General features: G+C 45.1%; 1 protein-coding gene across 6 annotated transcripts in view; it reads left to right on the top strand.

The window, feature by feature from the left end:
- Positions 1 to 22,479, top strand: part of LOC105464277 (synaptotagmin 17) — a 93,695-nt gene that overhangs the window by 25,822 nt on the left and 45,394 nt on the right. For all 6 annotated transcript variants that reach the window (XM_011712004.2, XM_011712001.3, XM_011712003.3 and 3 more), the window contains one exon: positions 22,214 to 22,334. In XM_011712004.2, coding sequence (XP_011710306.1) covers positions 22,214 to 22,334 — 121 coding nt within the window. The remainder of the gene's footprint in view (positions 1 to 22,213; positions 22,335 to 22,479) is intronic.

Raw genomic sequence — 22,479 nt, forward strand, 5'->3', positions numbered from 1 at the left:
TTTCTGAACATTGCTTCAGCCTGAGATTTGCACTGTCCAAATGAAAACCTTTTAGACCTTTGATGTCTAGAATTCAGAGCACTGTGGCTTAGGAAGCAGAGTCTGTGTGTGTGGCCACTAACCAAGCTGTCTTCTCCAGTGTCTGCTGACACCTGGGAAAGTCACCTGTTATCCTAGTTGAGTTCTTTTAAAGACAAATATTTGAGGGCAGGCATTTTCTTTAGGAAGTGATTCTGAGAAACACCAGAAGAGAAGGGAGAAAATGAGACCAATAAAGTGTCTCACCACTGTGGGTAACTAGAGCTTAATCCTACTGGGGAACTCAGTGCGAGGGGTGAGGGAGCTGGGGTATTTATTCACCCAGTTCCCATCTGGCATGGGTTGCAGGATGCTCCCAAAAGTCCTTAATTCCCTGGGCACCTCCAGCTTGCCTTATGGACACGAGTAGGAAGGACTCCACTGACCAGAGAGACCTAAGCAGAGATGTAGGGCTGACAGCAGGCAGTCAACGAAGCCTGTTCTGGTCGGGGCTAGGTGCTGTGGTGGGCACCTTTAGCATTGCTACACTTTCTCTGGCCACCCTCAGGGCTCAGAATGCAGCATCTTCCATGCCTTCCCTTCTCCCTGCTTGCCATCTCTCTTCTTTTCCCCTTTCCTCTGATCAGGAAGGCGCAATGCAGATGAATAAGAACATTGGCTAAGCAGAAGCCTGTAAAGAAAAAGATGCCATTCATCCCTTCTTATAGAGGTGCCCAGTCTTTGCAAATGACTGTCTTGGCAGCCATGTCTCTCTCTGAGCTTTTGAGGGATGGAGGACAAGGAGAATCTATAGCTGTCCCCACTCAGCCAATGCTCCCTCTCCCCTCATCCCTTTTACATGTACATACTGGGAGTAGTAGGGAGGATTGTGAATGCTCAGAACCGCCTCTCTGCCTCTTACAAATCCCAGAGAGAGATGTTGGGTCCTAGATGTTGCTGGCCCCTGGGTACTTCCCCTTGGTCCTCTCTTTGGGCCAGGGCAGCACGTTCTGCCGTCAACAGGAAACACTCTCACTCAGCATCCTGCTGATGCACAGGAAAAGGTTTGGCCAGACCCTGGGGCAGAGTAAATACCCCATAGACATCAGCATTTGTTGTTATTTCGTGTTGGTTGGTTGGTTTATTTATTTGTTTATTTATTTGAGACAGGGTCTTACACTGTCACTGAGGCTGGAGTGCAGTGGTGTGATCATGATCACTGCAGCCTCAAACTCCTGAGCTCAAGCGATCCTCCCGCCTCAGCCTCCCAAGGAGCTGGGACCACAGGTGTGAATCACCACGCCCAGCTAATTTAAAAAAGTGTTTTTTTTTGTAGTGACGGAGTCTTGCTATGTTGCCCGGGCTGGTCTCAAACTCCTGGCCTCAAGCAATCCTCCTTCCTTGGCCTCCCAAAGTCCTGATATTGCAAGTGTGAGCAATATGCCCAGCCAAATAAAAGGGTTCTAGTTTTGGTATCTTTGGCACTTGGAAGGAACTCAACAGATGTCTTCTGAACTGAACAAATATTGTTGTGTAAAGAGCACGTGCTTTTGAGTTAGACTGATCTGGTTAAGAGTTCCAGCTTCACCATTTCCCAACTGTGAACCTGGGTCTAACTCCTAGGCTGTAAATTAAGGATAATTCTTAGTGCACTGGGCATTCTGCTAAGTGCTTTTATTGTGTGAACTATTATCATCACCCCATTTTATAGATGAAGAAACTGAGGCATGCATTAAGCAATACACCCAAGCCACGGAACTGGGACTTGAACCCATGTCATCCAGCTGCAGAGGCTGTACTCTGAGTCACTCTACTCCATGGCACTGCCTCTTTCATTTATTTTACCTTTTTTTTTAAACAAAACAAAACACTTTTTTTTTTTTTAAAGAGATCGGGGAGTGGGGGCAGGTGTGGTGGCTCACCTTGGGAGGCTGAGGCAGGCAGGATCACCTGAAGTCAGGAGTTTGAGACCAGCCTGGCCAACATGGTGAAACCTCATCTTCACTAAAAATACAAAAATTAGCTGGGCGTGGTGGTGGGCGCCTGTAGTCCCAGTTACTCGGGAGGCTGAAGCAGGAGAATCGTTTGAACCCGGGAAGCGGAGGTTACAGTGAGCCGAGATCGTGCCACTGCACTCTAGCCGGGGTGAACGAGCGACACTCCATCTCACCCCTGTAATCCTAGCACTTTGGGAGGCCAAGGCAGGGGGATTGTCTGAGTCAGGAGTTCAAAACTAGCCCAGAGAAAGAGTGAGGTCCTCATCTCTATAAAAAATTTAAAAATTAGCCTGATGTGGTGATGCACATCCACAGTCACAGCTACTCAGGAGACTGAGGTGGGAGGATCACTTGAGACGGGAGGTGGAGGCTGCAGTGAGCTATGATGGCAACACTGCACTCCAGCCTGGGTAACAGAGCCAGACCCTGTCCCAAATGAAAAAACCCACCAAAACCAAAAAGACCCGAAAAGAGATGGAGTCATGCTATATATGCTGAATAAATGGTGATTGGGAACTCAGGCGCCAGAAGCTCAGGGAGGGAACGTACCAAGAAGAGGGGACATTGAGGCACAATTAAGATTGAAACCAGAAGGAATTGGCTTAGAATCTGATTTGCATTTCAATTTATACTACTTTGGTCATAACCATGCCCCAGGCAGACAGTAGATAGAAGAATTCATTATTGTTATTATTTTTAAAGACAGAGTCTTGCTTTGTTGCCCAGGCTGGAGTGCAATGGACTGATCTCGGTTCACTGCAACTTCTGCCTCCCGGGTTCAAGCATTTCTCCTGCCTCAGCCTCCTGAGTAGCTGGGATTACAGGCATGAGCCACCACACCTGGCTAATTTTTGTATTCTTAGTAGAGACAAGGTTTCACCATGTTGGCCAGGCTGGTCTCGAACTCCTGACCTCATGTGATCCACCTGCCTCAGCCTCCCAAAGTGCTGGGATTACAAATGTGAGCCACCAGCACGCAGCTGAAGAATTTTTTTTTTAAATGACTTTATTTTTTAGGGCCGTCTTAGGTTCATAGGAAAATTGAGAGGAAGGGACAGAGGTTTCCCGTATACTCCCTGCCGCTACACATATGTAATTTCCTTCATTATCAGCATCTCCGACCAGAATGGTACATTTGTTACAACTGGTAAACCTACACTGACACATCATCATTACCCTAAATCCATAATTTACATTAGGATGCTCTTGGCATCGTGCATTCTATGGATTTGGACAAATTATAATGACATGGGTTCACCATTGTAATGTCATCCAGAATAGTTTCTCTGGGACATTTTTTAAAGCCAAAATACTTGATAATTCGAGGTGCTCAGAGTTATGTGCTCACTGGACCCGGTACTTGGAAACTGCCTGGAGTTATAAACGCCCCCAGCCTGCCTTGTCAGCTGCCAAAAACAGCCTGGGAAACAGAGACACCTTACTGCATTTTGTATTTTGAGATCACTCACCACCTGGTACCTCACCAGCCAAGGCTCTTGACAAGGCAAATGTCAGGTTTCTTAATGAGAAATCCCTCTTTCACTTGCCCTGAGCTGCTGTCAGCCTTGACCCTCTCCGTAGAGTCCTGGCCTTTGTGTGTATGTTAAAATTGTTTCCTGCTCAGGTTCTGATGAACAGCAGTGTTTTGGCAATGTTGTGCAGCCAGAGCTGGGCCCAGGCCAGAGTCTTACCAAGCAGTCATTAACTAGAAGTTTCTTTTCATGCGGTCCTTTGTGTTTTCTTCCTCCTTAAATAGAAATTGGTTTTGCATTTTAGACATCAACATGCACTTTTTTGTTTGTTTTGTTTTGTTTTTTTAGAGACAGGACCTCTAAAGAAAGACAACAGGGTCTTTTTTTTTTTTTTTTCTTTTAAGACAGGGTCTCACTCTGTTCCCCAGAATGGAGTGCAGAGGCACAGTAACAGTTCACTGCAGCTTCTACCTCCTTGGTTCAAGCAATCCTCCTGCCTCAGCCTCCTGAATAGCTGGGACCACAGTCGTGAGCCACCATGCCTGGCTAATTTGCTCAGCCATGTTGCTCAGGCTGGTCTTGAACTTCTAGCTCAAGCAATCCACCTGCCTTGGTCTCCCAAAGTGCAAGGATTATAGGTATGAACCACCGTGACCAGCCTCAACATTCACTTTTGATTCCTAGTTATTAAATGAACTAGAAGAGGAACCAGAGATGATTTAGACCAACTTTCATGTTATATAGACTAGAGAACTACAGCACAGAGAGGTTGAGTGACTTGTCCAACGTCACATGGCTTTTGGGAGGGACGTCTTGCTGTATACTGTACCAACACTCAGTGTACTAACTTCTTTACCCCACAAGGGAGGTGATCTCATGATGGCTAAGAGCGTAGACCCTGGAGTCATACAGACTTGGCTTCAAGTCTTGGCTTTGCCATCCACTAGAGGTGTAGGCTCAGGTGAGTTACTTGTCATCTTTAAGCCTCAACTTCCTTGTCTGTAAATGGGGATCATGTGGTATGCTGGCTTCCAGAGCCAATTGTAAAGTTTTCAGGAATTTTGCAAGCTGGTTGACATCATCACATTGATAGCTGGAGACCAGCTATTGTGTATGAAATTGACCAGTGTCATAAGTTAGAACCTCTGCTCTCCCCACCCCAAGAACTAAACATTTGCCATCACAATACCGATCGCAGAAGTACTTACTTCAAAGGTTTATTGTGGGCAGTGAGACTTAGTACTTATGAAGCACCAAGATCAGAGAGCCTGGCACATGTTTACAGTGGCGCCATGTCGTGGTCAAGAGCACAGACCTAGTGTCCTTTAATGTTCAGGTCAGAGCCAGCCCAACCACTTCCAGCAGTGTGACCTTGGGTAATTACTCAATGTCATTGATAATAATCATTGCTAGCTCTCCCTGAGTATTACTACGGATCAAGTACTATTCTAAGGGCTTTCATTTCCACCTAGGGGCCATTATTATTCCCATTTTACAGTTAAAGAAACTCAGGCACAGAAAGTTTGAGTAACTTACCCAAGGCCATGAAGTTAGTGAATGGAGGAGGCTGTGTTCAACTGAACATGAGGAGGCTGTGTTAACTGTTGTCCTGTCTCACTGAGGCTCAGCTTGTTGGAAAATGGCAAGAATAACAACTCCAACATGAAGGGTCATAGTTAGGCTGTCATCTGATAATGCTTGTGGCATGAGGCAAGGCCTCAATTAATGTGAACTTCCTACTGGTAACACTAAATAAATGTCATTGGCAGTCATTACCATGATGATTACATTGAAATCTTCCTAGCCAAGAAGTTTCAACTCAGTTTGATTAAGGAGAATAAAGTAATATATGTCATCCAAGCAATCCATCAACTTCATGTTTGAGAACAGGGCAGGTGACCTTAGATGTGTTGGGGGAGGGATCCAGGAGTGATTTTGGAGAGGCATGAGGGGGCTTGGAGGATTTTTTGGAGTTGGAGATGACATGAGGGCAGAGGGTGAGGGAGGTCTCTAGAGCTTCACTCAGCTTTCGGGGTTGAGGGACTTGCTGGTTAGGGGTGCTGGACAGTGAGGTAGGAGGAGCAGGCGAGGATGGGGCAGGAGTGGTGCTGATGAGCTAAGTTTGGGGTGCAGGGTGTTGAGGATGGGCACCCCTGAGGAAGCTTCCAGTGGACTTAACTAAAGATCCCTGAGTGATCTCATCTGATCCCATGGCTTGAAACACCTGTGTTATCAGTATTTCCGGGGCACTTGTGAAACATTCTGATTCCCAAGTCTCTCCCCTGAAGAATCTGATCAAGTAGGCTCTGGGAGGCCCCAGGAATCTGTATTTACAAGCACCCCCAGTGACTCTTTTGTTGAGGGCAGCTTTGGCAACACTGAACTTAGGTTTGCCGCCTGCTGGAGTGACTGGCTGACGTCTCACTTCTACCCTGGACTGTTGATTTTGCCCCAAATTGCCCCTCCATCGGTATTCCCCATATCCATCAGTGACACCAGCGTTGATCCCAAAACCTAGGAGTCATAGCCTACACTCATCAGCAAATCAGGCCAGCCCCACCAACCCCTTCAAACCCTTCCACTCCTCCAGCCAGGTCCAGGCCACCTTCACTTCTCACCTGCAGTGTTAGGACGCCCCTCACGGGTCACCCTGCTTCATTCCTTTGCATTGCATTGCATTTCTCAACCCAGCAGCCAGGGGAATACAGTAAAATAAATGTCAGTTCATGTCTTTCTCCTGCATCTAACCTTCTAATGGCTTCCTATCTCATTCAACATAAAATCTAAACAAGACTCATCCCCCGTATCTCCCTCCAACTTTATTTCCCTGGTCAGTGGCCTCCTTGATTCTGCTTCGGCCACATCAACTTTGCTGGGTATCTCAAGCACACCTAGCATGGCCCTACCTCAGGGCCTTTGCACCAGCTGTGTCTCTCCCTGGAATGCTCTCCCCCCAGATACCTTCATGGCTCCCTCCTGTCTTACTCAGGTCACCATCTCAGAGAGGCCTTCCTTGACTTTTTTTATTCTTTTCTTTTGAGACAGGGTCTCACTCTGTCACCCAGGCTGGAGTACAGTGGCGTGATCTTAGCTCACTGCAACCTCTGCTTCCCGGTTTAAAGTTATTCTCGTGCCTCAACCTCCTGAGTATCTGGGACTACTGGCATGTACCACCACACCCGCTACTTTTTGTATCTTTAGCAGAGGCAGCGTTTCACCACGTTGACCAGGCTGGTCTCGAACTCTTGACCTCAAGTGATCTACCTGCCTCGGCCTCCCAAAGTGCTGGGCTTATGGGCGTGAGCCACGGCACCCAGCCTCTTGATTTTCCTTTTAAAGAGCAGTCCTATCACTTTCTATCCCTGCAGCCAGCTTTGTTTTTCTTCCTAGCACTTTACTGCTATCAGACATTACATATTAATTTCCTTATTAAGCGTCTTCCACTTTAATGTGAGCTCCAAGAGGAGGGGCATTTTTTTCTGTCTTGTTCCCTAGTGGTACATAATACATGTTCAATAAATATTTATAGAAGGGAAGGAAGAAAGGAAAGGAGAAAGAGAAAAAAAGAAGGCTTAGGCAGGACCAGAACTCATAAAGAAAGTATGTTTGGGTTAGTCAATGTGATAGTAGAAATGATAGGCATCAAGAAAATTGCCAGGAAACACCATATAAAGTAAAGAAAAGGTGACTAGGAGTTGAATTCTGGGGAAAATTACACTTAAGGGCAGGAGAGAAGAAAAAAGAACTGTGGAGACCAAGAAATAGAAGCTAGAAGGTAAGAAGAAATGTAGGAGCGGACAGTGTCATGGGAACCAACTGAAGAATTTCAAGAAAGATCTAGCCTTCTCCACTAGAACTTCATGGGGTATATGGTATGCATCCTCCTTTTCCTAGGAGGAAAGGAAAGAGGCTCCGAGAGGTTTAGCGGCATGGGTAAGGTCACACAGCTAGTGTATGTGGGAGAGCTGGGATTGCAATAGAGGTTTGTGACTGTTTGTCCTTTGTCTTAATTCACCAGTGTGTTAGTTTTCTGGGACCACTGTAACACACACTGGGTGCCTTAAAACAACAGGAATTTATTCCCTCGCAACTCTGGAGGCTCAGAGTCCAAATGCAGGGTGTCAACTGAGTTGATTCCTTGCAGAACCTCTATAGGAGAAACCACCCCAGGCCTCTCCTCTGGGTTCCGATGGCTGCCAGCAATCCTGGTGCTCCTTGGCTGAGAGCCGCATCCCTCCAGCCTCCACCCCTGTCCTCACCTGGCATTCTCCCCTGTGTGTCTTAGTCCATGTTTCTTCTCCCCATTTCATAAATCCAGTCCTACGGGATATAGGGCCCACCCTACTCCTGTGTGACCTCATCTTGACTCAATTACATCTGCAAAACCCCTATTTTCAAATAAGGACTGTGAACTCCCATTGCTATAGTTTGGATGTGTTTCCCCTGCCAGACCTGATGTTGAAATGTGATCCCCAATGTTGGAGGTGGGACCTAATGGGAGGTATTGGGTCATGGGTGTGGATCCCTCATGACTGACTAGGTGCCATCCTCATGGTAATAAGTGAGTTCTTGCTCTGTTAGTTCTGCACAAGAGCTGGTTGTTTAAAAGAGCCTGGCACCTTTCCCATCACTCTTACTTCCTCTCGTGCCCTGTGATCTCTGTACATGACAGCTCCCTTTCCCCTTTTGACAAAAGCGGAAGCAGCCTGACACCTTCATCAGAAGCAGAGGAGATGCTGGTGCCGTGCTTCTTGTACAGCCTGCGGGACCACAAGCCAGTTCATACTCTTTTCTTTATAAATTACCCAGCCTCAGCTATTCCTTTATAGCAATGCAAAATGGACTAAGACAGTCATATTTACAGGTGTATTAGTCCATTCTCACCTTGCTATAAAGAAATACCTGAGACTGGGTAATTTATAAAGAAAAGAGATTTCATTGGCTCACGATTCTGCAGGTTGTGCAGGTTGTACAGGAAACATGACTGGGGAGGCCTCAGGAAACTTACAATCATGGCGAAAGGCAAGGGGGGAGTGAGATGTCTCACATGGCCGGAGCAGGAGAAAGAGACAGAGAATGGGGAGGTGCCACACACTTTTAAACAACCACATCTCCTGAGAACTCTATCATTAGAACAGCACCAAAGGGGGAAATCTACCTCCATGGTCAATCACCTCCCACCAGGCCTCACCTCCGACACTGGGGGAAGGTTATGGAAGGTCACTACCCTCAATGAACTCACAACTTTGTGGAGCAGAAAGATAGGGAACAAGGTAGCCACTCCCTCAAAAATGAAAATGGGGCCAGGCACAGTGGCTCACACCTGTAATCCTTTGGGAGGCCAGGGCAAGAGGATCACTTGAGGCCAGGAGTTCAAGTCTGCAGTGAGCTGTGATCATACCACTGCACTCCAGCTTGGGTGATACAGTGAGACCCTGTCTCTAACAAAACAGGAAAAAAAAAAAAAAGAAGAAAGAAAATGGAGCCTTACCTCACAGCACAGACCAAAATCAAGTCCTGATGGCCAGGAACTGATGAATGGCCAAACTTTAAGTTTTATAAGGAAATAAAGATCTTTGTGACATTAGTATAGCAAAGCGCCCCTTTAAAAAGTCAGAAAATAAAGTATGAACCAATGAAGGAAAAGAGGGATGCATTCTACCCCATTAAAATGATGAACTTCTGCTTATCAGGAAACATAGTAAAAAGAATTAAAAGGCAAGCCAGAAACTGGGAGGATACGATTGCAATACACATGTATTAGTTTTCTAGGGCTGTTGTAACAAAATGCTGCAAACTGGTGGCTTAAAGAACATAAATTGACTCTCTGCAATTATTGGAGGTGTATTAGTCTTTCACACTGCTATAAAGAACCACCTGAGACTGGGCAATCTACTAAGAAAAGAGGTTCCGTTGGCTCTCAGTTCCACATGGCTGGGGAAACTTACACGTGAAATTTTGTTACATATATAATGCATAGTGATCAAGTCACCATATTTAGGACTTCTGTCATTCTAGCACAATACATTTTTGTTAAATATAGTCACCCTACTGTACTATCAAACATTTATTATTATTACTTTTTAATTGAGACAGAGTCTTGCTTGAGGCAGGAGTCCTGAACTCCTGGCCTCAAGTGATCCTCCCACCTCGGCCTCCCAAAGTGCTTGGATTACAGGCATAAGTCACTGTGCCCAGCCCCAAACATTGAGTTTATTCCTTCTCGCTAACTGTATGTGTGTACCCTTTAACCCACTTCTCTTCATCCTCTCCCCTCTGATCTAAGTTTTTTCCTTAAAGGGTATTTCAGAATGTGCCTGTATTGTCAATGCAGCTATGCAAATACAGGGTTGCGGTATTGACAAAGACTGGGAAAAAAAGTGAAAAGAAGAAAAAAAAAGAAAGGAAAGCATTTGATGAAATGTGTAAAGTGCTGGCATTGCAGTTGGAGTTTACTTTTTAAAAAATCCATTTCTATTTTAATGTTGTTTGTGCAGCAGATTAAGAGACAATAGGCTTTATCCAACCCCTGAGAGCAAAGGCATAAGGGGGCGTGGAGCAGCTGTGTTTGGGCTTCGTTAAAAGTTGTGTGCACACATTTGAAATCCTTTGCTAGGTGAGAGAGAGCGAAAGGACCATTGAGAAGGAGTTCAAAGCAAACCTGTCAGGAGGAGAGCTGGGCTCTGGCCTTCTCCGGAAAATGTCTTTTGTCCCAGATGATTTTCTTTTATTTCCTTTTTATTGATTAGAAATTAACTCTGTTGAAAGGCTGCAGGGAGAGAGAATTTTTGTCTGGGTAGAGAGGAGAGAGCCAAGCCACATTTGCCCAAGCCGGCTGCCGGATTCATCCGAGTAATTTACAGATGGTCTATTTTGGTTCTCCCTAGCCCACCCCACGTGGTTCGACCAAATTAAGCTCATCAGGCTCTTACAAGAAAGGAAATGAGGCCTGTTTATTTGTGACATCGCTTCCACAAGGGACAAGGTAGAAGTGGGCCTGTCACCCAGTTCCTTCTCCTGTCTTGGCTTCGATTCTCTGGGGGTTGGATAGGACAGGGGGCAGAACATCGTGCTGACAATCCCTCTCGGCCCATGGTGTGGCAGCAGCTCAGCCTGTGTGTTGGGGGCTGCACTGCTTGATCTTGGATTTGCTCCTGGTGCTGTGAATATAGTAGTGGACACAGGGGCACTTGCTTTGCCTTTATAGAGAAACAGGTTAAGGACCAAGTACCATGAAGGAAATGAACAAGGTGGTGTGATGGAAAGTGATGGAGGCAGAGGGCTGTTTTCAACTGAGTGTTAATGGAAAGCTTAGATGAGGAGGTGACTGTTGAGTTGAGATTCCCAGGGAATAGCAGGTTCAAGCCTTGGGGCAGGTATAATCTTGTATTTTTTTTTTTTTTTTTTGAGATGGAGTCTGGCTCTGTTGCCCAGGCTGGAGTGCAGTGGTGGAATCTCGGCTCACTGCAAGCTCCACCTCCTGGGTTCATGCCATTCTCCTGCCTCAGCGTCCCATGTAGCTGGGACTACAGGTGCCCGCCACCATGCCTGGCCAATTTTTTTTTTTGTATTTTTAGTAGAGACAGGGTTTCACTGTGTTAGCCAGGATGGTCTCTATTCTCCTGACCTCGTGATCTGCCTGCCTCAGCCTCCCAAAATGCTGGGATTACAGGCGTGAACCACCGCGCCCAGCCAATGATCTTGTATTTTTAAAGAACAGAAAGAAGGCAGAGGCGGTTGGTGAGTGAGGTCTCAGAGGCAGGCAGGGATCAAATCATTTGGATCAAATCATTTGGATCAAATCATTTTGATCCTGTAGAATTGGGTGATTTTTGCCCTCAGTGGACATTTGACGATGTCTGCAGACATTTTGAGTTTTTGCAATCAGGAGAGGGGTGATGCCGCTGGCATCCAGTAGGTAGAGGCCAGGGATGCTGCTAAACTTCCTGTAATGCACAGGACAGCTCCCACAACACAGAATGCTCCAGCCCAAAGTGGCAATCGTGCTGAGGTTGACAAACCCTGTTGTTGACTAGGCTAAGCACTTTGAATTTTATTCTGAGCGATGGAGGGTTTTAAACAGGGAAGTGATGCTGGGTATGGTGGCTCACGCCTGTAACCCCAACACTTTGGGAGGCCAAGGTGGGCAGATCACTTGAGGTCAGGCATTCGAGACCAGCCTGGCTGACATGGTGAAACCCCATCTCTACTAAAAATACAAACATTAACTGGGCATGGTGGCACATGCCTGTAATCTTAGCTACTTGGGAGGCTGAGGCGTGAGAATCACTTGAACCCAGGAGGCAGAGGCTACAGTGAACCAAGATCATGCTAGTGTACTCCAGCTTGAGCCACAGAGCGAGACTCTGTCACAATCAATCAATCAATAAATAAAATAAGAAATAAACAGGGAAATGAGGCAATGGCATGGTTCCGTTTTCTTTTAGAAAACCAGAGTGTTGGCCGGGCGTGGTGGCTCAAGCCTGTAATCCCAGCACTTTGGGAGGCCGAGACGGGTGGATCACGAGGTCAGGAGATCGAGACTATCCTGGCTAACACGGTGAAACCCCGTCTCTACTAAAAAATACAAAAAAAAAACTAGCCGGGCGAGGTGGCGGGCGCCTGTAGTCCCAGCTACTCGGGAGGCTGAGGCAGGATAATGGCGTGAACCCGGGAGGCGGAGCTTGCAGTGAGCTGAGATCCGGCCACTGCACTCCAGCCTGGGCGACAGAGCCAGACTCCGTCTCAAAAAAAAAAAAAAAAAAAAAAAAAAAAAGAAAACCAGAGTGTTGGTCTAAATTATTTCAGCTCTGACATTTCAACCTTATCTCACTAAATTTGGATAAGGAAGACTTTATAGAGTTGGAGATCCTATCAGAACAAGCAATCCATTTTCCCTGTGAGGGCTGAGCCCACTTCCTGGGAGGATTTTTGTATTTGGTGCTTGGGTGTCCACTTTGCAGTGAAGAAGATTGGCTTAAGGAGAAAGCAGAAGGAAGGAAATCTTAGCTGGATCTTTCTGGGCTCTGGCTTGTAGCACCAGCTTTGGCCTCTTCAGGCCCAGAGGGGACTGAAGACAAACTCAGTGGAGATGGTGAATAGACTTTTCTTTCTTCTTAAGAGGCAGGGTCTTGCCATGCCACTCAGGCTAGAGTGCAGGGGTTCAATCACAGCTTACTAAAGTCTTGTTAGAAACAAATGCTGTTCAGTGTCACAAAGAAAGTGAGCACTAAAACAAAGAATTTCTCAGTAAGGCAAAACTTACTTCTGTAGGAGGGTGTTTCTCACAGGTCTGGTCATCATGAGAGCACACCGAACAAAGGAGGGAAGGGGTTTTTTATCTCTAATGCAGCTTGTCCCTGCTGCTCCGTCCTGCCTCCACTGGTTGGAGTTGGACTGCACAATCTAAGCTGAACCTGGTTGGCTAACTTGAAAAGTGCAGGAATGCGGTTACACTGGCGGGAAGGACAGTTTCGGCGAGAAGAGTCATTGTAATGGGAGGGATAATTTACAGAGTGGGCACTAGATGTAGGCTCTGTAGCTAAGGACTGGCGGAAGAGTTGTTTACTGAAACCAAGACAGAGAGGTACAGAGAGCAAGGAAGTTTGGCCTTGAAAGTAGAGAACAAAGAACAAGGAAACTAAACAAGCTAAACCTTTGAAGAGGAACTTCTTCTCGCATCTGACAGCCTCGAACTCTCTTGGCTTCAAGCATTCCTCCTGGCTTAGCCTCCTGAGTATCTGGGACCACAGATGCATGCCACCATGCTCAGCTAATTAAAGAAAAAAAAAAGTTTAGAGATGGAAGGTGGGAAGGTTTTGCTTTGTTGCCCAGGCGGGCCTCAAACTCCTGGCCTCAATCCATCCTCCTACCTCAGCCTCCTGGGTAGATGGGATTAGAGGCTCAAGCCACTGCACCTGATGAACTCTTCTTATGCCAAAAGTTTCAAGACTTTGGTTCCTATTAAAATTTTGTTCAGGGTACAGTTATGTATTTAAAAAATCTGAATCAGCCCAAGATTTATAGACTTAGGTCAGGATTTCTCAACTTTGGCACTAGTGATATTTTGGGCCAGACCGTTCCTTGTTGAAGGGGGCTGTCTTGTACCTGGTAGGATGTCTGGCAGCATCCCTGGTCTCTCTCTACCCACTAGATGCCAGTAGCAGACCCCACCCTATTCCCCAGTTATGACAACTAAAACATCTCCAGATGTTGCCAATGTCCCTGGAGGTGGCAGGAGAGAGAACAAAATTACCCCAGGTTGATGCAAGTTGGATGTCCCAGCACCTCATGGATGTCTGTAAAGATCACCATTAATTTCATGATCTTCCTAAGTGGTGCAAGTTGAGGAGCTGCTGGACTAGATGGTCCTGCTTTCTCTTCCTACAGTCTAAGCTCCTTATCAGCGGACTCCTGGTCAACATTTTTTGTTTTGTTTTAAATTAGAGACCAAGTGTTGCTCTGTTGCCCAGGCTGGAGTGCAGTGGCACCACCGACATTCACTGCAGCCCCGAACTCCTGGGCTCAATCGGTCTTCCCACTTTGACCTCCTAAAGCACTTGGATTATAGGCATGAGCCAACATGCTTGGCCATTGTCAGCTTTTAGATGTAGCATCAGACACTTCTACGGAAGAAGGGCTGAGAAGATCCTGGCTCCAGGAAGCCCCCAGGGACATTTTTGTCCTCAGATTGTTAGAGCTGACATTTATGATGTCCAAGTGAACGATGTTATTCTGTTATTCATACGTACAACATATTCTGGGGCAGAGACCCTGAGTGTGATGGCAACTCTTCTTTTCCTCCAGGGCTGGGTTAGGATAAGGCTTTGAGGCCTCCAAGCCCTGAAAATTATAGAGCTGCTCACCATACGTCATTCAAGATAATAATAATTCTCTCTTTTTTTTTTTTTGAATCAGAGTCTTGCTCTGTTGCCCAGGCTAGTGTGCAGTGGTGCAATCTCGGCTCACTGAAACCTCCGCCTTCTGGGTCAAGTGATTCTCCCGCTTCAGCCTCCTGAGCAGCTGGGATTACAGGCAGCCGCCCCCTCGTCCAGATACTTTTTTTATTTTTAGTAAAGATGGGGTTTCACCATGTTGGCCAGGCTGATTTCTAAATCCTGACCTCAAGTGATCTGCCCGCCTCGGCCTCCCAAAGTGCTGGGATTACAGGCATGAGTCACCATGCCCAGACAAAAAGGACTGCTGCAATAATTCTCAAATGTAAATCTCAGCAATGTTCTGATTTCTCAATGGGTACTGCAGTGTTATTTCTGAAATATCAAATTCTTGCCAAAAATTATATTTCTCTTTTTAAAAAAAATTTATTTGATATAGAAGTGGGGAGGGCATCATCCATTCCTAAGTGGCCAAGAGCACACACCTGTTCTAAGGGAGAAACCAGTATTGTCTTCCACACTTAACAACAACGACAAACCAGGAATGTAAATGGGTGAAGGTGATGTTGTTTCTACGGAGAATGCTCACTAATTTATCTCAAACATCCAAATTATTAACCATCTTTGGCTACTTTATTTTATTTACTTATTTTTGAGACAGGGTCTCTCTCAGTTGCCCAGCCTCTATCATGGCTCACTGCAACCTCAAACTCCTGGCTCGTGCAATTCTCCCACCTCTGCCTCTCACATAGCTGGGATCTCAGGCACTCATCACCACAGCTGGCTAATGTTTTCATTTTTTTTTTTGTAGAAAACGGGGGCATCTCACCATGTTGCCCAGGCTGGTCTTGAACTCCTGGCCTCAAGCAATCTTCCAGCCTTGGCCTCCCAAAGTGCTGGGATTACAGACATGAGCTACTGCACCCAGCCAACTTTATTATTAATAATAAGTTACTTGGCCCTTGTATTAGTCCATTTTCATGCTGCTGATAAACACACACCTGAGACTGGGCAATTTACAAAAGAAGGAGGTTTAATTAGACTTACAATTCCACGTGACTGAGGAAGCCTCACAATCATGGCAGAAAGCAAGGGGAGCAAGTCACGTCTTACATGTATGGCAGCGGGCAAACAGAGAGAACTTGTGCAGGGAACCTCCTCTTTTTAAGACCATCATATCTCATGAGACTTATTCACTATGACGGGAACAACATGGGAAAGACTTGCCCCCATGATTCAGTTACCTCCCACCAGGCCCCACCCACTACATGTGGGAATTCAAGATGAGATTTGGGCAGGGACACAGCCAAACCATATCAACCTTTACATAATAATATGGATAAATTCAGGATCAGAACACAATGAAGAGTACTGGGGCTTTAGTGAAGGCTTCCCTCATTCTGTTCCATCTGTATGGGGCACCCTTCCCTGCAATATTTGCTGGACCAAATCCTACTTATCAGGGCTTAACTTAAATGCCTCCTCCTCCATGAAGACTTCCTTGACCATGCCCCTCTCACGAATAGATTGTGCTTCAGTATGTCTTAGGTTTCATTTATATGGCTGATTAATACTTGAGCCCTACAATTATTTCTTTTTTTATTATACTTTAAGTTCTGGGGTACATGTGTGCAACGTGCAGGTTTGTTACACAGGTATACATGTGTCATGGTAGTTTGCTACATCCATCAACCGGTCATCTACATTAGATATTTCTCCTCATACTATCCCCCCTAGCCCCCCAACCCCCGACAGGCCCCAGTGTGTGATGTTCCCCTCCCTGTGTCCATGTATTCTCATTGTTCAACTCCCACTTATGAGTGAGAACAAGCAGTGTTTGGTTTTCTGTTCCTGTGTTAGTTTGCTGAGGATGATGGTTTCCAGCTTCATCCATGTCCCTGCAAAGGACATGAACTCATCCTTTTTTATGGCTGCATAGCATTCCATGGTGTATATGTGCCACATTTTCTTTATCCAGTCTGTCGTTGATGGGCATTTGGGTTGGTTCCAAGTCCTTGCTATTGTGAACAGTGCCGCAATAAACATACGTGTGCATGTGTCTTTATAGTAGAATGATTTATAATCCTTTGGATATATACCCAGTAATGGGATTGCTGGGTCAAATGGTATTTCTGGCTCTAGATCCCTGAGGAATCACCACATTGTCTTTGACAATGGTTGAACTAATTTACACTCCTACTAACAGTGTAAAAGCGTTCCTATTTCTCCACATCCTCTCCAGCATCTATTGTTTCCTGACTTTTTAATGATCGCCATTCTAACTAGTATAAGATGATATCTCATTGTGGTTTTGATTTGCATTTCTCTAATAACCAGTGATGATGAGCTTTTTAAAATATATTTGCAATTATTTCTTAATTGAGGTGAAATTCACATCATATAAAGGTAATCATTTTAAATATACAATTCAGTGGCATTTAGTAAATTCTCAGTGGTGTGCAACCATCACCTCTAATTCCAGAATGCTCCCATCACCCAAAGGAGACCCTGTATCCATTAAGCAGTCACTCCACATTTCCCCCTCCTCCCAGATCCTAGCAATCACTCATGTACTTTCTATCTCTATGGATTTACCTATTCTGGATATTTTGTCAATGGAATTGTACAATATGTGACTTTTTTGTGTCTGGCTTCTTTCACTTTTTCAAGGTTTGTCTACCTTGTATCAATGCTTCATTGTTTTTATGAATGAATAACCGGCCATTGCATAGATAGGTGATATCTTGTTTATCTATCTGTTGATGGACATTTAGGCTGCTTCCACTTTTGGCTATTGTGAGTAGTGCTGCTATGAGCATCTGCATACTAGTTTTCACGTGGACATGTTTCCTGTTCTCTTAGGTATACAACTAGGAATGGAACTGCTCGGTCATACTCCAACCTGTTTACCAAAGCAGCTGCACCAGTTTTCATTACTGCCAGCAGTATACAGGGTTCTTGTTCACTACATCCTGGCCAACACTTGTTATGGTTTTGTGTGCGTGTTTATTATAGCCATCCTAGTGGTGTGCAGCCCCTGGAATTTTGATTTGTTTTTATATCTTCCTTGCTCTCCGCCAGTAGACAGTGAGTTGCTTGACGTCTGGGATTGCTGCTTACTCACCAGAAACCTTGTGTAAGAGTTAACCATGGGCTGAGTTTGAACCTTGTTCTTTTTGTTTATGATACATGATCTTGAGCAAGTCATGCAGCTCAAGCTCTCTAAGCTTGAATTCTTTCACCTGCAAGACGGAAGCCTCTGGAGTTGCTAAGGAAACTTTAGAGCCTAGGACAGTGCCTGGACTATGGTGATTTCTCCATAAAGGTTTGCTGTAACGATCATGATCGTGACATCCCCAAGTGCTTAGGACCGAGTACCTGTTACATGAGCGTTTGTTAAATGAATCAATGAATCCTTTGCTATTGCACAATTAGCCCTCTTTTTTACTTTCTATCAACTGCTCCCCTGACTCCAGAGAACAGTGTTACAAATTCATCACTCCCCAGATAAGGCAGACAGAAAGAGTGGCTGGATCAATGGGAATGGTTCCCTAGAAAAGTACGACCTGAAAGCCCTGATGTGCACGCCGTGTATCGAGGATGGGATGGGTAGAGAGTAAAGCGAGCTTGTATCCGCAAAGGGAAGAAGGAATAAAAGAGCTTTGTTTTCTTAAGATGAAAAACACTCAGCCTTCTTAGAAAAAGGATAGCTTCAGGAAGTTTCGTGTTGAAGGTTCGATCAATGGCCCCAGGGGAGGGAAGGAACAATTCTATCCACACTTGAAGGCTGCAGAGGGGGCTTGAGGTGCTCTTACGTATTGAGGGCCCAAAAGATGGCCTCACCTCCTCCTTCCAATTCTGTGAGGACTGCTAGGATTGGGCAGAGCCCCTGGGATCAACCACTGGGCAGCTTGCCTTCGTTCCTGTAAGCATCTCTAGAATCCATCTCTTGCTACATTCTCCCCACACTGGCCTTCTCTTTGTTCCTTTGAACACACCGACTGAGTGACACCGGGTTTATTCCTCCCTCCCACCATCCCGGCCCTTGCACCTGTTGTTCCCTCTGCCCCAGGAGTCCCTATCCCTCCTTCCTCCCTCATTCCTCTTCAAACCTCGCCTTTCAGAAAAGCCCTGCCCCATCCACCGACTGAAAGGGCAGCTCCCATGTGAACCCCATTCATTCTCTTACTCTGCCTGATTTGTCATATTTATTTCACATAAAGTAAATGTTTTTAATGGGAATATTTCCCACGTAAAATAATAAAACACCCATGTATCCATCTCCCAGATGTCGTAAGTCTCCAATATTTTGCCACATTTGCTTACTTCAAATACCCCCCTTTCAATCAACTTTATTGAGGTGGAACTTACTGTTTGTTGATTTTTGGCAAATGCACACGTAACTGCTACCACAATCAAGACGCAGCAAATTGCCATCACCCAAGAAAGCTTCTTCCTTTCTCTCACCCTGCTATATTTTTCTTCCTAATACTTAGCATTACCTGAAATCATCTCATTGATATATTTTTTAAAATCTAGGTACTGTCCATCTCCCCCACAGGAGTGTATGCTCTGTAAAGTCAGGGAGTGATCTCACTGATGTATCCCCAGTCCTGGTACATAGTAAACTGCTTTTAAAATAAAAGGAAATGTCACTGTGACTTATGAACCTGGGAGGAGCAAAGTCCGGGAGGACCTGGATGGCCTGGGCTCCTGCAGAATCCTCAGCATTGCTCATACTAAAGTAGATATGTCAGCAGGGTCATGTCCTAAAGACACTGCATCTTCCAAGCCCTTGAGAAGCAGCAGGAAACCCCTAGCAACAGTGCAAAAGGGCTTGAACTTCTTTTATTACTCAAGACACTCAGTTGACCATTCCTATTTTGAAAATCTCCATACTTGGATACCCAGGGCAGGGCAGCAGGAATGTAAAGGGGAGGAAGCGGACAGATGAGGTATGATGTGAAGCGGGCAGGTCCCATCTAAAGGAGCACTGCACAGCTCTGTGGCCAGATGTTGGATTAAAGAAAATTACTCAATGACACTTCTCTTTTATTTTATTTTATTTTATTTTTTGAGATGGAGTCTCGCTCTGGTACCCAGGCTGGAGTGCAGTGGTGCGATCTTGGCTCACTATAACCTCTGCCTCCTGGGTTCAAGTGGTCTGCCTCAGCCTCCCAAGTAGCTGGGATCACAGGTGCATGCCACCACGTCTAGCTAATTTTTGTATTTTTAGTAGAGATGGGATTTCACCATGTTGGCCAGGTTGATCTCGAACTCCTGACCTCAGATGATCCGCCCACCTCGGCCTCCCAAAGTGTTGGGATTAGAGGCGTGAGCTACCGCGCCCAGCCCTCAATGACACTTCTTAAAGTGACAAGGCAGACTTTATTGAGGACCATCATGATATGTATAGGGACCACAGTAATGGGATTTTGCAATCACAGAGAGAGACTGGACTCAGCCTCAAATACAGCACAGACAAGTGGGAATCCATAGCCATGGAGCAAAGTGGGGGGTCAGGAATTTTTAAAAAATTACTAAGAGGAAGCATCAGAGGAGTAAGGGGGACTCTGGCTAAATCAACCTGGCAGGATTTTTGCTGGAGACAGGCCAGGGTGATCAGACATTACCTGGGGGATGATGGAGAATGAGGAACTTGTCTGGGCACAATGGCTCATACCTGTTATCCCAGCAATTTGGGAGGCTAAGGCAGGAGGATCACTTGAGGCCAGGAGTTCAAGACCAGCCTGGATAACACAGCAATACCTCGTCTCTTAAAAAAAAAAAATTAGCCAGGTATAGTGGCACATGCCTGTAATCCCAGCTATTCAGGATGTTAAGGTAGTAGGATCCCTTGGCCGAGGAGTTTGAGGTTGGAGGGAGCTATGATCATGCCATTGCTCCAGCCTGGGTGACAGGGTGCGACCTTGTCTCAAAAAAAAAAAAAAAAAAAAAAGTGAGAGAGAGAGAATGAGGAACCTGACCAAACTGATTTAGCAGAGTTCTTTGCAGAAACTGGATTTTACAAGGTGGTGCACTGATGGGCCTAGGAGGTTTAGGAGCCTGACTAAAGTTTGGTCAAGTAAAGAATCTTTGTCACTTGCCTGGTGGGAATGCCGGTGTTACCAGATCTTCCTGTTTTTCAAGCAAGGCAAGAAATCCAGATTTTTTTAAAAAATGTGAAATAACTTGATTCTTGAATCATGTAATAATTAACAAGTAATTATAAATTAAAATGTGATGTGGGGCAAACAAAACACACCTGCAGGCTGTTTGTCAGCAGCCTCTGAGTTAACATGCGAGATTGTTTCTTGTTTGTTTGGGGACTAACTCACTCGGTACAGGAATCTTTTGGTTTGACTGTTCACCCTGTCAGCAGATGTTTATTGAGTATCTACTATGTGCTAGGCATTGTTCTAGAGCTGCTGGGTATTGTGTTAGGCATTTGGCATTAATTTGCTGAAATGACTGACATCAGAAAAGATAGAGATGAAAGCTAGATAGATGATAGATAAAGATAGATAATAGACATAGAGAAACAGATGATGGATAGATAATAGATGGTTAGATTATAGATAGATGAGATAGATGAGAGATAGATAGATAGATAGATAGCGATCTTACCCTCTAAAGATACATGTTGAAATATTACAAATAATATAATGACTGGGAGTTACTTCAGAGGAATATGGGGAGTTGAATGAAAGTGTAAGTGAAGGGAGATTCACTATGAGATGAGAATTTTTGAAGCTGAGTGATGTTTGGGTATGAAGATGGCGGGGTATACTCTTCCGCCTGGTTTTGAAATATGACTGGAAATTTCCCACACTAAAATGCTTGTCTTAATGTCCTTATCAGTTAAAGAATAATTCTGAAGGATATACAGGTAAAATGACACCATGTCGAGGACTTAGTTGAAAATATTCAGCTAAAATATTTCACAAGTCAGGATATAGGTGAAACACCATTTGGCAAAATGCCCGTTACAATTTTGTGATGGATAGATGGAGATTTGTTATGCTAGTTTATTGTTTTGTACATGGCTGAAATTTTCTACAATACTTTTTTTTTTTTTTTTTTTTTTTTTTTTTAAAGGGACAGAGAAGCGGGAGGCCTCCTGCTTTCTAGGTATTTTTGGCAGTATGGAGTCATGCACTTAGGTGTTCATGGGAATTTTCCACAGTGTGATAGAGCTGACATCAAGGGGATGGGTACTCTTCAACAAGGGATATCTCTGCGCTGAGTATAGCTATGGTGAGGTTAGAAGCGTGGGATCTATTGGGGATTCCAGGTTAAGAACAGATTTCTCACTCAGATAGTTCCTCTGCAGGGCATTCTACCTCCAGGTATCCTATTGGATGGCAGAATAACAGCAGTCAGATTATCTGGAATCAAATCAGCCTCCCTGGGTCTAAGTACCAGCTCTACCACTTTCTTGCTGTGGCTTTGGACATGTTATTTAACCCTGTGAGTCTCAGTTTCCTCATCTGTTAAACAGAGTTAATACTAATACCTCACAGACTCATTAGTCGTTACATGTAAAGCGCTTAGCATGGTTCATGGCAGTGAAACATTTTTTTTTATTATTGCTGCTTTTGTTGTTATTGTTGTTGCTGTTGAGTGATCTAAGAGTGGAAAAAACTCAGAGATAGATGGACCACAATAATTGGAGGCAGAGATGAAAAGAAGTCACACACAGAGGCACCCACTGTCAGCTGATGCGCCCACAGCAACCTGTTTGTGAGCTGCTGCAAGCAATTTCTTGCATGGTGGGTGCAAAAGGAATAAAAGGAGAAGGCAACTTCCTGACCATTTCCTTTCTCTACAGAATGAAGTGGAGCTGGGGGAGCTGCTTCTGTCACTGAATTATCTCCCAAGTGCTGGCAGACTGAATGTTGATGTCATTCGAGCCAAGCAACTTCTTCAGACAGATGTGAGCCAAGGTTCAGGTACCATGTGATTCCTCGCTTCTCTCACTTTATTAATGGGGCATCTGTGTTTGTGTGGGGGACCCAGTTTTCTTTTTCTGTATCCTGGATGAGCATTACTCATCTCAGGATGAGGCAGGTAAATCATGCCATCTTAGTAACCCTA

This window comes from Macaca nemestrina, chromosome 18 (genome assembly GCF_043159975.1).
Source record: "Macaca nemestrina isolate mMacNem1 chromosome 18, mMacNem.hap1, whole genome shotgun sequence".
Lineage (NCBI taxonomy): Eukaryota > Metazoa > Chordata > Mammalia > Primates > Cercopithecidae > Macaca > Macaca nemestrina.